A 17140-nucleotide genomic window follows, 5' to 3' on the forward strand; every position below is an offset into this window, starting at 1 on the left:
GCACGCTCTAAACTCGTACTGTCACTCCAGCCCTTCACCTAAACTTGTCTAACTTCAGCTCTTTTCTATGATTCATGTTTACTGAGGATAGTTTTTTGGTGGCTGTAACAAGGAGTCTGGTTTAGAATAGTTTTTCTAGGAGCTGGAGAGAGTCCTGCAGCTAGGGCGCTTGCCTGGGTCCCAGCCACTGTCATGCTTCCTGACCCCTCCTTACTGATCCCTGAGCACAGCCAGATGTGGCCCCCAAACAAACAGACAGTAGAATAGTTCTTGAAGAATTTGTTTAAACAAAATGTTATTCTGTGTTTTAAGATCTCCTGGCTATTTCCTCTCCTTTGTTCTGCTCTCAGTCAGAGTCTGCCCGGCGCACTCCTCAGTGTCGTGCTTTGGCCTGAAGAGTCTTGATGTGGTCACTTTTGGCTCGTTGGCGGTCAGCTGCTGTGCTCAGTCTGGTCTTATGGCTTGGGAGACATACATTTAAAAAATTGGGGAAAGTTGGGTGCCACCTTGTCACATGGTTTTGTTGTATTTGTTGTCTCTGCATTTAGCTAATTGTTTTGTGTGTTCTTATGGATTTATTTTAAATAAATACTTATTAGAGCCTTATTAGAGCGTTCTGTTTCTTAATAGCAAATCTTATGACATAATTAAACATTTTCCCCTGAAAAACACTTTTAGATCTTCACTTTAGTAACAAAGCACCCACACATACTATTCAGGAAGATTTATCGGATTAGTGACTCTTGTTTCTGTTCCTTTTAGTGAGTCCATGGAAACGGAAGAAAAGCCAGGCACCGTGCTTGTAGCAAAGACTCCAGAAGTGGTAAGTGCATCTTTGAAATCAGGCTGCTACTTAACATCATTACCATAATACACTGTATTATTATAAATATCACTTGGTGAAGGTTTATTAGGTCTTATACCAAAATCTCTCTGGCTGTGCTCAAGGCTTTTTCCTGGCTCTGTGCTCAGGGATCACTCCTGGCGGGCTTGGGGAATCAAATATGGTACTGGGGATCAGACCTGGGCAGGTATATGTATGGCAAATGCCCTATCCACTGCACTCTCTGGCCCCCAAAATAATTCTTTTTCATTTATTTTTTTTGGCTTTTTTGAGTCACACCCAGTGATGCACAGGGGTTACTCCTGGCTCTACACTCAGGAATTACTCCTGGCGGTGCTCAGGGGGCCATATGATATGCTGGGAATTGAACCCGGGTTCAATTGCCGCGTGCAAGGCAAATGCCCTAACCGCTGTGCTATATCGCTCCAGCCCCTCTTAATTGAATTTTTAAATCAAATTTTAAAAAATGATCCCAGAAGACTCCTTAGAAGAAATCAAATCCTTATACCTGAGCCAAAGAATAAGCTAGGTAGAATTAATTCCAAATTACTTTAACAAATAAATGGTACTTACCATAGTTTAGTTTACTTGATTGTTTTTCATTTCATGGTATATACAAAAGTGGACCAAGTATTAGAGCAGTGGCCTGTTTTTTGTTTTCTTTGGGGTTTTTTTTGTTGTTGTTGCTGTTTGCTTGTTTGCTTTTGAAGGGGGCTTGGAGGATGGTTTGTGCTACACCTGAGTATGCTCAGCACTTACTCTTGGCTCTGCTCTCAGGAACATCCCTAGAGGCTCAGGGGCCAAATGGGGTACCAGGGGTTGAACCCAGGTCAGCTGCATGCTAGGCAAGTGCCTTATTGGCTCCAGCCTCAGTAACCTGTTGAACAAATAAGTGCTTCCTCCAGCAGGACTTTTGGTTCTGATGCTCAGTTATATAAATCAGACTATTCTGCATCACACGGAGAGTGTGTTGGCTGCTTGGGAATGCATGAAACCATATATCAAGGTTGCTTTATGCTTGTTGTTTTCTCAGTTTGGAGAATGGGGTTTCTCCCCTAATATATAAGTTGGCTTTATATAAAAGTTAATTTTTAATATTATAAGTAATTATTCTTTTTTAGTTCTTAAAGAACATTTTATATTGGATTCTAATTTGGAATGAATTGCATTCATCCATCAAGTTGGTTTCTAATAAATACTTCCTTTTAAATAAATTAGTTTCATCTAATGAACACTTCCTCTAAAATTAGTTTCCTAGATTCAAGATTTGTTGTGCATATGAACGATGTATTTTGCTTCTTCAGGGCTTTGTCAAGATGATTTAGTGGATTTCATGATATATGAATTTTCATGCTGTTTATTTGTTTTATTAGAGTCCAGAACCCAAGGACCAGACTTTGAAAATGATCAAAATTTTAAGTGGTGAAATGGCTATTGAGTTACATTTGCAATTTTTAATACGAAACAATAACACAGATCTCATGATTCTAAAGAACACAAAGGTAGGTAAATCATCTAGTGAAGACATTTTTAATTTCTCTGAATATTCAAGCACAGTAAGTTCTCACTTCTAGATCAACAGTCTGTGACTTCAAGTGACTTCAATTAGTCTATACTAATAGACTGATTGGTATAAACAAAAATTGAGTTCCTTTGGTTTATTTCTGTTTGCAAATATATTATCGTTTCTGAGTAAAGAGCCCAGATACTCCAACACTGAATCATCATTTGTCAGTAGCTCCTTCTCAGGTACAAGATAGGAAGCCTGGACAGAACATCCGTCCGTTGCGGGCCTGTCACACGCCCCACACTCACTGCCACTGGGACCGCAGGCAGCCTAGCGACCTTCACTTCCTTGGGCTGCGGGCGGAAATCAGAGCACCCAGTGCAAACCCTGCTGACATGGGAAAGCATGTATACTCTGTGCAGTGGCCTATGAGGAATCAACTCTTTTTCCTCGTTAACATTATTTATAAACTGGTTTATTTGAGACTTTGAGTATTGGGTGTACACTAATTTCTTATTGAATGCTTGTTGTATTTTATTCCTAGTCAGGGAAATTAATTTCCCGCCTCCCCATTCCTCACTGGCGGGGTGTGGGGGCAACACCTACTAGTGCTCAGGGGGTCGTGCAGTATCAAGGGACAAACCCCAACCCAGGCCTCCCACCTGGAAGCACGCTCCAGCCTTTTGTTTGGGTTTGGGGCTTCACCCAGTAGTGTTGATGGGGCTGGAGCAGTGAGTGGGGCACCTGCTTTACACACGGGCATCAGTCCCTAGCACCTGTATGATTCCCGAGTGCCACAGAGAGTGATCCCTGAGCACTGCCAGTGGCCCCAAAACAAAAACAAAAAGTAGTGTTCCAGGGACTGGGTGGTGCTGGGAATGACCCTCTGTCAGCCACGTGCAGGGCAAGCACCTTAACCCCTGGACTCACTCTCTGGCTTGTAGTTCTTTGAACTGTCTCCGCAGCCCAAGAAAATAATTTTTGTTTAAAAAAATATTTTTTTTAATATTGCCTGAGAGTCTGTCTTTGTGCTAGTGTTTTATTAGAAAATGTAGATATGTAGATTGCTTTAATTTTCCTTTGCTAACTTTTTACTTTAACAGATACATGCAGAATTTAGCCAAAGTGGCTTTTTAATTTTTATAAATATATCCAGTATCTGTATTTTCAATGTTTACTTTATTCATATTTGTACTATAAAACAGGGCCTCCAGTTTGAGCTCATGTGCAAACTCATATGTGTATGAAAATTTGACCAGTGATAAAAATCTCCTTGTTTTTGTAGGATGCAGTACGGAATTCCGTATGTCACACAGCAACTGTCATAGCAAATTCTTTTATGCACTGTGGGACTACCAGTGACCAGTTTCTTAGGTAAATATGCTCGAAGCTTTCTCTTTCAATTTAAAAATCATCTTTAAGAGACTTTGGTGTTGTTTTATACATGTGGAAAGTGGGCCCTGCTGGCCAAATTCTGTGCTGGAAGTTCTGTTTTCATAATTAACAGTGTTAGATAATACTTTTATGTATATACCTACTGACTTAAGGTAAAATTTAAGTCCAGAAGTTGGCTTTTGCTTTTGTTCATATTCTATAATTGCCTCTCAATTTATTTTTAAATTCTCAAAATATTAAGGATAACGTAAGAGGTAAAATAGAACAAAAGTGACTTAAAATCCTAAAAGTAAAATGACTAATAATAACAAAGTGAAATTTTAATGGCAAAGTGTAGGTTTTGATGTTATAAAAAGTTGTGCCATTTATTTATTTTAGTGGTGTTGATACATTTTCCTTCTTCACAGGGATAACTTGGAATGGTTGGCCAGAGCCACTAACTGGGCAAAATTCACAGCTACAGCCAGTTTGGGTGTGATTCACAAGGTAATAGAAGTAGTTTCTCTGGAGTTTAGAAAAATTACTACTTAACTATAATTTACTGGCCATTTATTATTTATTGTGTTAGACCAGTCCTCTTAACAGGGAAGGATAAAGTAAATAGGAAATTACAACATACAACATATACATATTTGTGTGTGTGTGTGTATAAATTAAAATGTGTATATATATATACATGGTTTTCTAGCTAAGCCATTTCTTAAAGGGTAATTGAAGTAAATCATTGACAAAAGGTAAATTTGGGGAAATGTTATAAAACATACAGGATGCCGGGATCAAACATGGTTTGGCCGCTGCTATTGCTCTGGCCCCCTAAAACGTTTCTCCCTTCCTCCCTTCCCCCTTTCCCTCCTTCCCCTTTCCCTCCCCCTCCTCCCCCCTTCCTTTCCCTTTTCTTCTTTTCTCTTTCTTTCCTTTTCTTTTTACCACACCCAGCAGTTTTCAGGGCTTATCCCCGACTCAGACTCGGGAATCCCTCCTGAATCGGATCTGGGGATCAAACCCAGGTCAAACACCTGCCCCCTGCACTAGTGATCTGGCCCCTAGAGCATTCATGTCTAATTAGACATAGCTAGTTCTCTTAAGGACTTTCCTCTTTTGAGTAATAACATTGTATAAGGAAGAGTCCCACTTCTTCCTTCTCTTTTAGCAAGTGAAAAGCCTATAGCAAACACAGTAACAAAATGCAATGTGTTTTTCCTCTCCCTTTCTCCTGCTGACACCTTGGCTGTGGCACCTTTGCAGGGCCACGAGAAGGAAGCTCTACAGCTAATGGCGACATACCTTCCCAAGGACACCTCTCCAGGGTCAGCCTATCAGGAGGGTGGAGGCCTCTATGCTCTCGGTCTCATTCATGCCAATCATGGGGGTGATATCATCGACTATCTGCTGAACCAGCTCAAGAACGCCAGCAATGACGTAAGTGCAACGGGAACTGAATTATGCTGCTTAAGAGTACAGGGAAAAATACTTTCCTTCTCTATACTCTTGGGGTGTTTAGGGGCGGTGAGGGGGAGGGAGCACACTCAGTAGTGCTCGGGGCTTATTCTTCCTGGCTCTGTGCTCAGGGGTCACTCTTGGCAGTGCTCAGGGGACCATATCGGATGCTGGAGATTGAAACCTGGATTGACCACCAGCACAGCAAGCGCCCACCATAGCCACTGTACTAATGCTCTGGCTCCCCTTCTCTATACTCTTTCAATTACTCCTCTCGGACTTTCTATTTATTTATTTATTTTGCTTTTTGGGTCACACCCGGCGTTGCACAGGGGTTACTCCTGGCTTTGCACTCAGGAATTACTCCTGGTGGTGCTCAGGGGACCGTATGGGACGCTGGGAATCAAACCCGGGTCTGCCGCATGCAAGGCAAACGCCCTACCTGCTGTGCTATGGCTCCAGCCCCTATTATTACTATTATTGGCTTTGTGATGCTCAGGGGCTTATCCTGCCTCTGCAGTCAGAATTATTCCTGATGGTGCTCAGGGGACCACATGGGATGCCAGGATCAAATCCAGGTGAGCTGTGTGCAAGGCAAACACCCTGTCCGATGTAGTGTAGCTCTGGCCCCTCTTTTTGGATTTTTAAACTTGTGTGACAAGCAAAATAAAGCACCGAATATTTATAAAGCAAATGTTTTGTCTTCATACTTTTATTATTTGTTGGGGGTGGAAGCGTTGAGATACACCCAGTGGTACTCAAGGACAGCTCCTGGTCCCACTACTCATTGGCAGTGATTGGATGAGTTTGTGATGGAGCCCAGGCATCCTGCATGCAGAGCGCGTGCACCAGCCCTTTCCGCTATTTTCCCGGCTCTTGTTTGAAACTTTTGGTATCTTAGAATGTTACAGGTTTTTTAAAAATAATTTTTTATAAGAGCTTTCTTCCTGCTCTGTGCTTAGGGGTCACTCCTAGTGGAGCCCAGGGCATCTTACGCAGTGCTGGAGGTCAAACTCCTCAGCGCTTGCAGGCGAGAGCCTTCCCTTCCGTACTCTCTCCAGCCCCAGCTCTGGCTTCTGCTCCCACCTCTTCACAGCCATGCTGAATTCGGTACCTTCCCCCTCGCTCTCCTGCCCTCTCTAGTACCCAGTTTCCCTCAGCCCCCTGCCTACTCGTCTCACCTGCCACCGAACATTTTTTCTTGACCTTCTTAGTTGTCATCTCTTCCCATGCAAACTTCTTAAAAGAGAATTATGGGGCAGAGAGATAGTACAACAAAAATAGAGAAAGAATGGTATTCATTCATCACATTTCAGCTCTAAAACTGATATTAGCAGGCACCATTGGTTTGAAACTGGAACTTCTCAGGTTACCACGGACCCTCTGGCTGTTACTTTTGTCATTCTCATCTAGCTGCTCTGTGCATTTAATATTAAAATCGCTTTGAATTAGAAAGACAAAGTCCTGGGTTTTAAGTATAGTATACCAAATCAATAAAACCCTGCTTTTTTTTCTAGATTGTTCGACATGGTGGCAGTCTGGGTCTTGGTTTGGCTGCCATGGGAACCGCACGTCAGGATGTCTATGATTTGCTTAAAACTAACCTTTATCAGGATGATGCTGTAACAGGTAAGTGCTTCTAAGACAGTAAACTTTCAGACATGTTAACTGTAATATTTGTTTCCTACCTGTGTTTTTTTTTTTTTTTTTTTTTTGCTTTTTGGGTCACACCCAGCGATGCTCAGGTGTTACTCCTGGCTTTGCACTCAGGAATTACTCCTGGCGGTGCTTGGGGGACCATATGGGATGCCGGGGATCGAACCCGGGTCGGCCGCGTGCAAGGCAAATGCCCTACCCGCTGTGCTATCGCTCCGGCCCCTCCTACCTGTGTTTTGTAGACTCTTTAAAAATCTAATGGACTGCTCTGCATGAAGAGGGGGTGAATCTCCCCCTCTTGTGAGTCTCCCCCCTGCCTTCATAAAATAAATGGCATGGCCAGATTTGGCTTAGCTTGCATGTGTGAGGTCCTGGGTTCAATCCCTGATACTGCAAAGAAATAAAACGTCTCTGGTGGTCTTTTAAAAATGACATCCTGGGCTGGATCAATAGCACAGTGGGTAGGGCGTTTGCCTTGCACTCGGCCAACCCGGGTCGAGTCCCAGCATCCCCTGTGGTCCCCTGAGCACCACCAGGGGTAATTCCTGAGTGCAAAGCCAGGAGTAACCCCTGTGCATCGCCAGGTGTGACCCAAAAAGCAAAAAAAAAAAAGAATTATGTATCCTGGGGCTGGATCAGTAGCACAGTGGGTAGGGTGTTTTCCTTGCACTCCATCAACCCGGGTTCAATTCCCAGCATCCCATATGGTCCCCCGAGCACTGCAGGGAGAAATTCCTGAGTGCAGAACCAGGAGTAAATCCTATCATTGCTGGGTGTGACTCAAAAAGCAAAATTAAAAAAAAATTTTTTTTTTAATTACATATCGTATATAGTGATATACATTAATTTGGGTTTTTTTTGGGTGGGGCGTGGCTCTCCATATCTGGCAATGCTCAGGGGTTACTCCTGACTCTGCTCAGGACTCAATTCTGGTGGTGCTCAGGGGACCATATGGGATGCTGGGGATCAAATCCAGGTTGGCTGTGTGCAAGGCAACCTGCTGAACTGTCCTCTTTGACCCACATATAAGTTGTCAAGAAAATTTGTATTAAGGGACAATCTAAACTCAGTGAAAATGTAGAAAAAATATCATACATCTTTGAAATCATGGTACAAGATTTAATGGTACATCCTGTAAAGATGATAAGTGAAAAATAGGGGTCAGAGAGACAGTACAGAGAGGGGTTAAAGTGTTTCCTTGCACCTGACCAGCCCGGCTTTGATCCCTGGCACTCCTGAGCTCTGCCAGGAGGGGCCCCTGAATACTACCATGTCTGACCCAACAACCGCTGCCCCTTAAAAAGTTTTAAAAAATTAAAACATAAAAGGAAAATAGGGGGCTGGAGTGATAGCACAGCGGGTAGCGAATTTGCCTTGCACGCGGCCAACTCGGGCTCAATTCCCAGTGTCCCGTATGGTCCCCCAAGCACCGCCAGCAATAATTCCTGAGTGAGCCAGGAGTAACCCCTGTGCATTGCTAGGTGTGACCCAAAAAGCAAAAAATAAAAAAATAAAAAATAAAGGAAAATTGTTCTTCGGGCTAGAGTGATAGCACAGCAAGTAGGGTGTTTGCCTTGCACACAGCTGACCCAGGTTCAATTCCCAGCATCCCATATGGTCCCCCGAGCACCACCAGGAGTAATTCCTGAGTGCATGAGCCATAACTACTATGCATCGCTGGGTGCGGCCCAAAAAGCAAAAAAAAAGGAAAATAATTCTAAATATATGAATGGATAATAATATACTTGTACATGTCTTTTATACCACAAGCAAATGGTTTTGATAGCTTCTGCTCATATGTAAGTCATTCCCCAAAGATGTTTTATTGACATAAATTAAATTTTATGTTTTATATTTTGCTCCCTAGGAGAAGCAGCTGGCCTTGCCCTGGGTTTAGTTATGTTGGGCTCTAAAAATGCCCAGGCTATAGAGGACATGGTCGGCTACGCCCAGGAAACTCAGCATGAGAAGATTCTGCGTGGCCTTGCGGTTGGCATTGCGCTGGTGATGTACGGGCGCATGGAGGAGGCCGATGCGCTCATTGAGTCGCTCTGCCGGGATAAGGTGGGTCATGTTTTCACGGGCTTCTCTGCCACCCTCTGGGTACCCAGCACTTACTGATGCTGTAACTCTTACCTCTCTTCCCTCGAGATTATCTGGCTATAGTTATTGATAAAATCTCTTGGGTTTTGTTGAATTAGAGGCAGGCTTCTTTGTTACTCATTTAATAAACGGAATTAAATGCCACAAGGTAGGAGTATTGGACTTTAGTTTTTACTTCCTTCTGGCAGGACAGGCATGTTGTACAGAATAATGGGATTTACATTATTTTGTTACCGCGTATTTTGTACATTTTATGCCCTCCCTTAAAAAGAAAAGTGGAGTGCAACCATTATGTGACTTTTTAAAGATATTTTAAATTTTTGTTGCCTATGACACTTAAAAATTGGAGCAATAATTGAAGTTGTGAAAATTATGTGGTAAAATCCATTAATTTTTCCTGTACTTGAGTTTTTATTTTCTCTATTCATTTAGAAAACTATTTCCTAGAAACATCTTGGAATTTGTTTCTTCCTGTGTGTATTAGACTGTGGACTCTGTGAAGTAGGTTGATGTTGGATTATTTTTTTCTTAGGACCCAATTCTTCGAAGGTCTGGGATGTATACTGTAGCCATGGCATATTGCGGCTCAGGTAACAACAAGGCTATTCGACGCCTGCTGCATGTTGCTGTAAGTATTCTCACCTTCGGCGGGGAGAGGTGGGAGACAGGAGCTGCAGATTGGCACTAACTAGGTGACTGTGACACCCATATCATGTGACCGTCACTGGCAGTCTCAGGTCCAGAGTTTCATTGGGAGTAACCTAGAATAAGATTTGCTTAGCTTTTCAGAAAGAGGGAGCAAGATAACACTCATGACGTGAGTAGTTGTTGATCATGTAGGAACAACTTCCGAAACCCTACTTCAAGGGACATAGGTAAGGGACAGCTAGGCTAAGGAAGAGAAATCTAATAGGCACCCTTCTCAGAGCCTTCTTGTGAAGCTAGTCTTTAGGGGTCACACCCGGCAGCGCTCAGGGGTTACTCCGGGCTCTGCACTCCGGAATTCCTCCAGGAGGTGCACAGGGATCACACCTGGGTCAGCTGCATGCCAGGCCAGCACCCTTCCCGCTGTCCTATGGCTCCAGCCCCAGTGTCCAGGTACTTCTAAGGGATGATCTTAGAGCAAGAAACAGATTACGCTTACAGAACAGTTTTTGCCCATGTTTTCAAACTTCTTCCGATCTCAGGCCTCCCAGCCTAGATCCTGTATGTAGCACAGCGCCAGGCATCACGGTGCAGTGTGCACACGTCTCCTTCCACAGCAGTGAGTTTCGCTGTGCTGGGAGGGTGGTGGCCCAGGGTCATATTTCTATGTGGAAAGAATTGAACACTGGTATTAGCTTCTTCCCAGACATGGTCCTAACCCACCCTGTTTATTAGTCATTTATCCTTTGTCACTGTACTGTGTGACATGTATTTATACTTTTGTCTCAACTTAAGATTTGCTTTCTGAAAATAACCTTGGAGAAATGGTTAGGTTTGTATTGTAGTCATGAAAGTTATAACAACGTAGTTGATGTAGTAGGTGTGCATCGTTTGTTCAGGGGACACATCCTGATATGCTCAGGGCTCACTTCTGGCTCTGCGCTCTCAGATCACTCACGGCGGGTTCGCGGAACCATGTGTGGTGCTGGGTATTGAACCTGGGTTGGCTGCTTGCAAGATAAACCCCTACCCGCTGTACAGTCTCCAGCCCTAGCTGTGACTCTGCATTAATCTTTACTTAGGAGTTTTCAAATCAAGAAATTTTCTTTTATTTTTTTCTTTTTAAATTTGGGGATGGATTTTTTCAAGTTATACCCACAGTGTTCAAGGGCCTGTGCTGAGAGGTCAGTCCTGGTGATGTTTGGCATTCTGTATGTGGTGCCAGGATCAAATGAGGGTCAGCTAGACAGGACAAGCACTTTTACGCTCTGTACTAGCTCTCTAGCCTAAACAATTCTTTGTTTTGGGGCCATATCTGGTTGTGCTTAGGGCCTACCTCTGCTCTTAGGAATTATTCCTGGCAGTGCTCAGGGATCAAACCCAGGTCAGCCATGTGCAACGCAAGCGCCCTACCTGCTGTATACTGTCTCTGCCCCTAAATCAGTAATTTTTGTTTTGTTTTTGTTTTGGGATGCCACACCCAGTAGTGCTCAAGGTTTATTCCTGGCTCTCTGCTCAGGGAGTACTCCTGGCAGTGCTCGGGAGACCACATATAAGACTTTACCTGCTGTACTATCTCCAGTTCCCAACTCAATAATTTTTTCCATTGTGGAAAGACATGCAGGTTATATATATGTAGATATTGGGTTTTATTTTATATATATATATATTTTATATATAAGTTTGGAGGGTCATATCCAGCAATGCTTGGGGATTACTCCTTGCTCTCTGCTCACCTGGGGGGCTCAGGGGACCATAGAAGGTGCTGGGGATCAAACCCATTTGGCTGTGTTCAAGGCAAATGTCCTACTGGCTGTACTCAGTACTCCAGTCCCCAGATAAAAAATACATTGATGAGACGAATTCCATTAGAGTGTTGGCCCCATCATAGTGACCTACTGGAATGATGGTGTAATGGTAATCACCCTTTAACATTTTCCATCTAGGTGAGTGATGTTAATGACGATGTCAGAAGGGCAGCGGTAGAATCACTGGGGTTCATTCTGTTCAGGTAATGAATTTATGATTCTATCTCTATTTGTTTTATTGATAGCTTTTAAACAGACTAAATATTTGAGAAATATGCCTATCTAGGTTCAGAATGAGGACCACTTAATATTAAAGTTAGTATGGTTCATATGTTTGGGGTTCTCAGAACCTACTTGAAAAGTAGTAAAACAGCTTATTTCTGGGGTTGTTTTTGTTTTCGGTTTGTTTCGTTTTGTTTTTCATAACTGTTCTGTTAATTCACTTTTTTAAAAATTGAGATAGCACTTTTCCCTTCTTTCACGTATGTTGGTGATTTAAATGATCTGTATTTAAATGGCTTTGTAGCATTCTTGAGGTTCTTTAACATATTGATGCTGGTGGTACAATTTGCGTTTCTCGCCATCTGTCAGCTTCATTAAATTCCCACTTTTTCCAATAATTATGAATTTGAAATTATCATTAAGTTAATTTTCAACTACATGGCACACTGTTCTGCTTACAAATCAGTTTAGTGAATTACTGTAGGTACTAGTTGGTGGTCTAATGTGACAGAGCGTGGGCCACCAGTGGCAGGTTTAGCATCAGCATGTTACAAAGAGTAAAAGTTTTATGAAGAAAAGGCAAAAGGATGAGAAATTTGAACATCAAAATTATTTTCAATTTATAAATATAGATGCACCAACATGGTTGTGTTATGGACTGAAAGAAATAGTACGGGGATTAGGGCGCTTGCCTTGCATCCAGCTCGCCGGTTCACCTGGATTTAAGTGCAAAATCTCGGCACAACATGCAGTTCTGGCCGGAGCAATAGTACAGCGGGTAGGGCATTTGCCTTGCACTCGACTGATCCGGGTTCGATCCCTGCCTCCCATATGGTCCCCCCAGCACCGCCAGGAGTAATTCCTGGGTGCAGAGCCAGAAGTAACCCCTGAGCATCGCTGAGTATGACCCCAAGAGCAAAATTAAAAAATAAATAAACAAACATGCATTTCCCTGAGTACCAACAGGGGTCTGAGCACAGAGCCAGGAAGTCATCAACTGTGTGTGTGTGTGTGTGTGTGTGTGTGTGTGTGTGTGTGTGTGTGTGTGAGAGAGAGAGAGAGAGAGAGAGAGAGAGAGAGAGAGAGAGAGAGAGAGAGAGAGAGAGTGTGTGTGTCCTGGTGCGCTCCTGCGTGCGCGTGTGTGCACACACACACACACATACATATTGTTGCTATTAAGAAGAGAGGCCAGAAAGATAATACAGCAGGTAAGACACTTGCCTTGCATATGGCTGATGTGGGTTTGACACCACATGTCCCCTGAGCATAAAGCCTGGGGTAAACTCTGTACAGCCAGTTTTGGCCCCCCAACCCTTCGAAAAAAGAGAAAACAACCACAACATACTCTGGATAAAGAAATCATGGTGCATACACACAATGGATAGCTAATTAGCTTTAAGAAAAGAGGAAATCATGTCATTTTGCTGCTTCGTGGATGAAGCTGGAGAGTATCATGATGTGTGAAGTTAGGAGAGAGACAGAAGTTTTTTTATATGTTGGATATAAAAAAACATAGGGGAATAACAAGTGTCAAAAGGCAACAGAAACAGAACTGGTCTTGAGTAGGAAACCTATCATTTGTGGGGAGGTTGGGGACGACCCTGGACAGGGGTGGAGGGAAGTGGGCACTGTGGAGGAGGGTGTGGTGCTGGAATGTTTTACTCATGAAACCCGATGTTAGCAATTTGGTAAGCCACAATGCCTAAAATAAAATTGAAGCATGAAAGAGAAGACATACTCCAGAAACAGCTGAGGTAGATTCTGACTCCACCACTTAGAAGCTTTGGGCTTTGGGCTTGTTTCTAAGTCTCCTTGAGTTTCAGGTTCATCTGTGAAATAAGTATCATGGTACCTGTGTGAAAGTGTTTTTTTAAGAACTACGCAAGTCAGTCCAAAGCCTTGACAGCAGTGTCAATAGTGTTAGTGTATGCTAATAGTGGCGATCACAGTTGTGTTGGTAGATGCAATCATACCTTTTTCAGAAGTTATTCTGGAGGCGGGAAAGGCTACCCACACAGTGCTCAGGACGCCCAGGGCCCCTCCCAGTAATTCTCAGCCTGCGAGGCTGGTGGATCAATGCAAAGACCTGAGGATGCAGTGCTGCATGAGCCCCGGGGTGCAGGGAATACCTGAGTCACCCCAGCTGTGCTTGGGCTGATCCAGTGATTCTGGGGGTCAAGGAGACCAGGCAGTACCAGAAACCAAACCAGGGTCAGCCACAGGCAGAGCACGTGCCTTAACACTTTTTGCATGATCTCGTCAGTCCCCAGAAGTTATTCTTATGTTCAGCTTAGGTCTAGTTTCAAGAAACTGTTTCACTTAGTGAACTTAGTTTTATCTTAAAACATTAGAAATGAAATATAAAGATTATATAGGTGTTGCTTGTTTTAACTTATTTATGATAAAATACAGAGTAAAATCTTCTCCATCATACATGTAGACATGTTCCTAGTTTACATACATGTAAATAAGTCAAGTGTTTTTGTGTCCTTTTAATCTCTGAAATAGATTTTCTACCCCAGATTTCTGGGAGTGGACTTTTGTTGTAGACATATGCAATATATACAATATCGTACAATATAATACAGTAATATTTATTGCTTAACGAAATATCTATTGTGAATTAGATGCTGTTACAAATATCTTTTTCATAATGTTACCCATTTTCTACAGGTAAGAATATTTTTCTTCCAGGGCCTGGGAGGTGCCTCAGAGGGCTAGAGCTCATGCTTTCTTTTACTAGTGATAATGAAAATGTTGAGTTTAATAAAGCAAAGGATAGATCCTTCGTGGGGTGCTGGGGATCAAACCCAGGTTGACCGTGCAAGGCAAGCACCTTACCCACTGGACTCTCTAGCCCCCGAGGGGTGTCCTTAGTAAAAGTGTGAAGGGTTCTACTCTTCCTTTCTTTGGCTTCTTCATTTTCAGCTACTCATTATGCCTACTAGTGACCTTTTATTTTCTATCACATGTACCAGTGGCCGTGTGTATTTATCAGTTCATGGAGGAAGCTGATGGGCTTAGTGAAAACTTAAGTCCTTTTTGTTTGAGGGCCACATCCATACTACTTCTCCGGCACCTGTTTGTAACCTGGCAGAGTTTTGCTCTCTGATTTGCAGAATTCTTTTTGCCCTTGTACTTCCTGTGCAGGCAACTTGCTTAACTCCCGTTGAGCAGCAGGTGTCGCCCTTGAGCTGCTTCTGGGTTTTGCCGGCAACTCCGCTGCCGGGCGGGGTTCACTTGCTCATTATTTCTAAGTACCGTCAAGTTTCCTTTCCATAGTATTATGAATAGTAGAAAAACGTACGAAATTTCAGAGAAATGACTTTGTCTAAAACTGCAAAGATGTTTGAACTTTAGGGCTGGAGCTGTAGTTCAGTCTGGGTAGGGCGCTTGCCTGAAGTGTTGGGAGGCTGGATCCCTGTCACCCACACGGTCCCCCGAGCCCACCAGGAGTAACCCGGAGAAGCACCACGTACTCAGAAACCGTGTTGCCAGGAACCAAACCCTGGCCTCTGACACGCCAAGCATGTGCATGAGTCTTCTGCGCTTGCCCCGAATCTCCTGGCTTCAGAGTACTCTGAACTAGAACTCTGCCAGTTGTGTGTCAGAGGTGAAAGTCTTGTGCAGTACTGTACTTGTTCAGAAGTAACAAATTGAAGTTGTAGTCATTTTGTAGCCTTACTGAAACACTAATCTTATTAAAGATCTCTCCGCTAACTAAAGCAAGAAATTTCCCCAAGAACTGAAGACAAAACATTTCAAGGTTTTATAGTTAATTTTATGGGTAGACATTTGTTTAAACATATACACAAATTTGGAGGCAGTTTGGGGGGGGGGATATTCCTTCTAATATAAATCGTCCAGGGACTGAATTTTGGTAGTGTGATCACCAACCCTTAGTGTCTAGATTTAACAAGACTGTGCTTTTAGATGTCAAACATGCAGATTAGATAACTGTTAAGAATATCTGTAAACGATGGGGCCGGAGCGATAGCACAGCGGGTAGGGAGTTTGCCTTGCACGCAGCCGACCTGGGTTCGATCCCCGGCATCCCATATGGTCCCCAAGCACCGTCAGGAGTAATTCTTGAGTGCAAAGCCAGGAGTAACCCCTGAGCATCGCTGGGTGTGACCCAAAAAGCAAAAAAAAAAAAAAAAGAGTATCTGTAAACGTTATCTCACATGCTTTGGATAAAATATAAGCCTTAAATTTTAACTTCATTGTATTAAAGACTATAACTGAATTAGAGAAGAATGATTTTTTTTTTTTAGCACTTAAATTATTTTACCTTTTTTCTGTGAAAGCCCACCCTTAATGTTGATGAAAATTAGTGGGGAAGGTACCCAAAGCTTAGGATTTTGTGAGATATACTTTTAACATCCACATCTATCAGATCTTTGTATTCGAATTACATGCCAAGAAAGGGTTCTGCCGTTTGAGGAATACACATTGGGTTCGTGTATGCGAAGCTGCTCTGTGCCAGCATCTTCCTTGAAGTGATATTTCACCTTTCCCTCTCCGGTTCCCTCAGAGGTTCAGGCCTCCCTCTCCGCCACACTTAGTCATGCCCAGGGCTTACTCCTGACTGTGCTCAGGGATCTCTCCTGAACTGAGGAATCATCCTGGCAGTGCCTGGGACCTCATGTACTGCTGAGTTGGCTGCTTTTAGAGCAAGTGCTGTGCTCCCGGTACTACCACTTTAGTCTGAAGTCATTTCCTAAACTGAATTGCTTGGAAAGCTACAATGGTCACACGGTAGGTTGAGAGGTAAATATGGGTCTGCCTGAGAATGGAAGGCCGATGCATAACTGTCTTCATTGCAGACTTCCTCAGCCTAAATTTGTTCACTGTTTATAGAAATATTGCAACAAAATATCAAAGGTAAATCATATTGGCTGCCATATAGAGTGTGCCCACTGTGTATGTTATCATTCTCTTCTGAATCCTAGAAAACATAGATGAGGAGGTTCAGACCTACACAAGTATCTTTCAGTCAGTTAGCTGAGTGATAGATGTATTTATTCCCAGATCTAGCCATGCAAAAAGATCTATAAAAGGGTACATTTAAAAAAAAATAGCATACTAGAAGCTCAACCAGTGGTTGGTCAAATTTGTGAATTTGTGATGTCAGTTTAGGAGATTGCTGGGATTGAGATACCTCAATTGAGATCCCATGCCCCTAGCTTGCGCCGATAAGGACGTTATAAGGTTCAAGTACCTGAGAGATTTCGTTTGCTTTCTCTTCTCTATTTCCTGCTGCTTCTCTACTCATCTTTGATACCCTGCGATCAGCCATTTAATAACTAGCATTAGTTCTAAGGCCCAGTTATTTTGTGTTTTGTTTTGTTTTGTTTTTGTTTTTATTTATTTATTTATTTATTTGGGGTAGGGGCAGGGGTCTTAGGTCATACTTAGCAGTCTTCAGGGCTTACTCCTGGCTCTGCTCATGGATCACTCCTGGCAGTCTTGGGCCACCTTATGGGGTGCCGGAGATTGAACCAGGTTGGCCACATGCAAGGC

The 17140-nt window shown here is 43.0% G+C and overlaps 1 protein-coding gene across 1 annotated transcript in view; it reads left to right on the plus strand.

Annotated features, from left to right (window-relative positions):
• Nucleotides 1–17140, plus strand: part of PSMD1 (proteasome 26S subunit, non-ATPase 1) — an 85009-nt gene that overhangs the window by 14687 nt on the left and 53182 nt on the right. The window contains exons 8-16 of the mRNA XM_004610864.3: nt 763–823; nt 2218–2346; nt 3637–3725; nt 4154–4232; nt 4992–5165; nt 6701–6812; nt 8707–8903; nt 9475–9570; nt 11534–11598. Of these exons, the coding sequence (XP_004610921.2) occupies nt 763–823; nt 2218–2346; nt 3637–3725; nt 4154–4232; nt 4992–5165; nt 6701–6812; nt 8707–8903; nt 9475–9570; nt 11534–11598 (1002 nt within the window). The remainder of the gene's footprint in view (nt 1–762; nt 824–2217; nt 2347–3636; nt 3726–4153; nt 4233–4991; nt 5166–6700; nt 6813–8706; nt 8904–9474; nt 9571–11533; nt 11599–17140) is intronic.

This window comes from Sorex araneus, chromosome X, assembly GCF_027595985.1.
Source record: "Sorex araneus isolate mSorAra2 chromosome X, mSorAra2.pri, whole genome shotgun sequence".
Classification (NCBI taxonomy): Eukaryota; Metazoa; Chordata; class Mammalia; order Eulipotyphla; family Soricidae; genus Sorex; species Sorex araneus.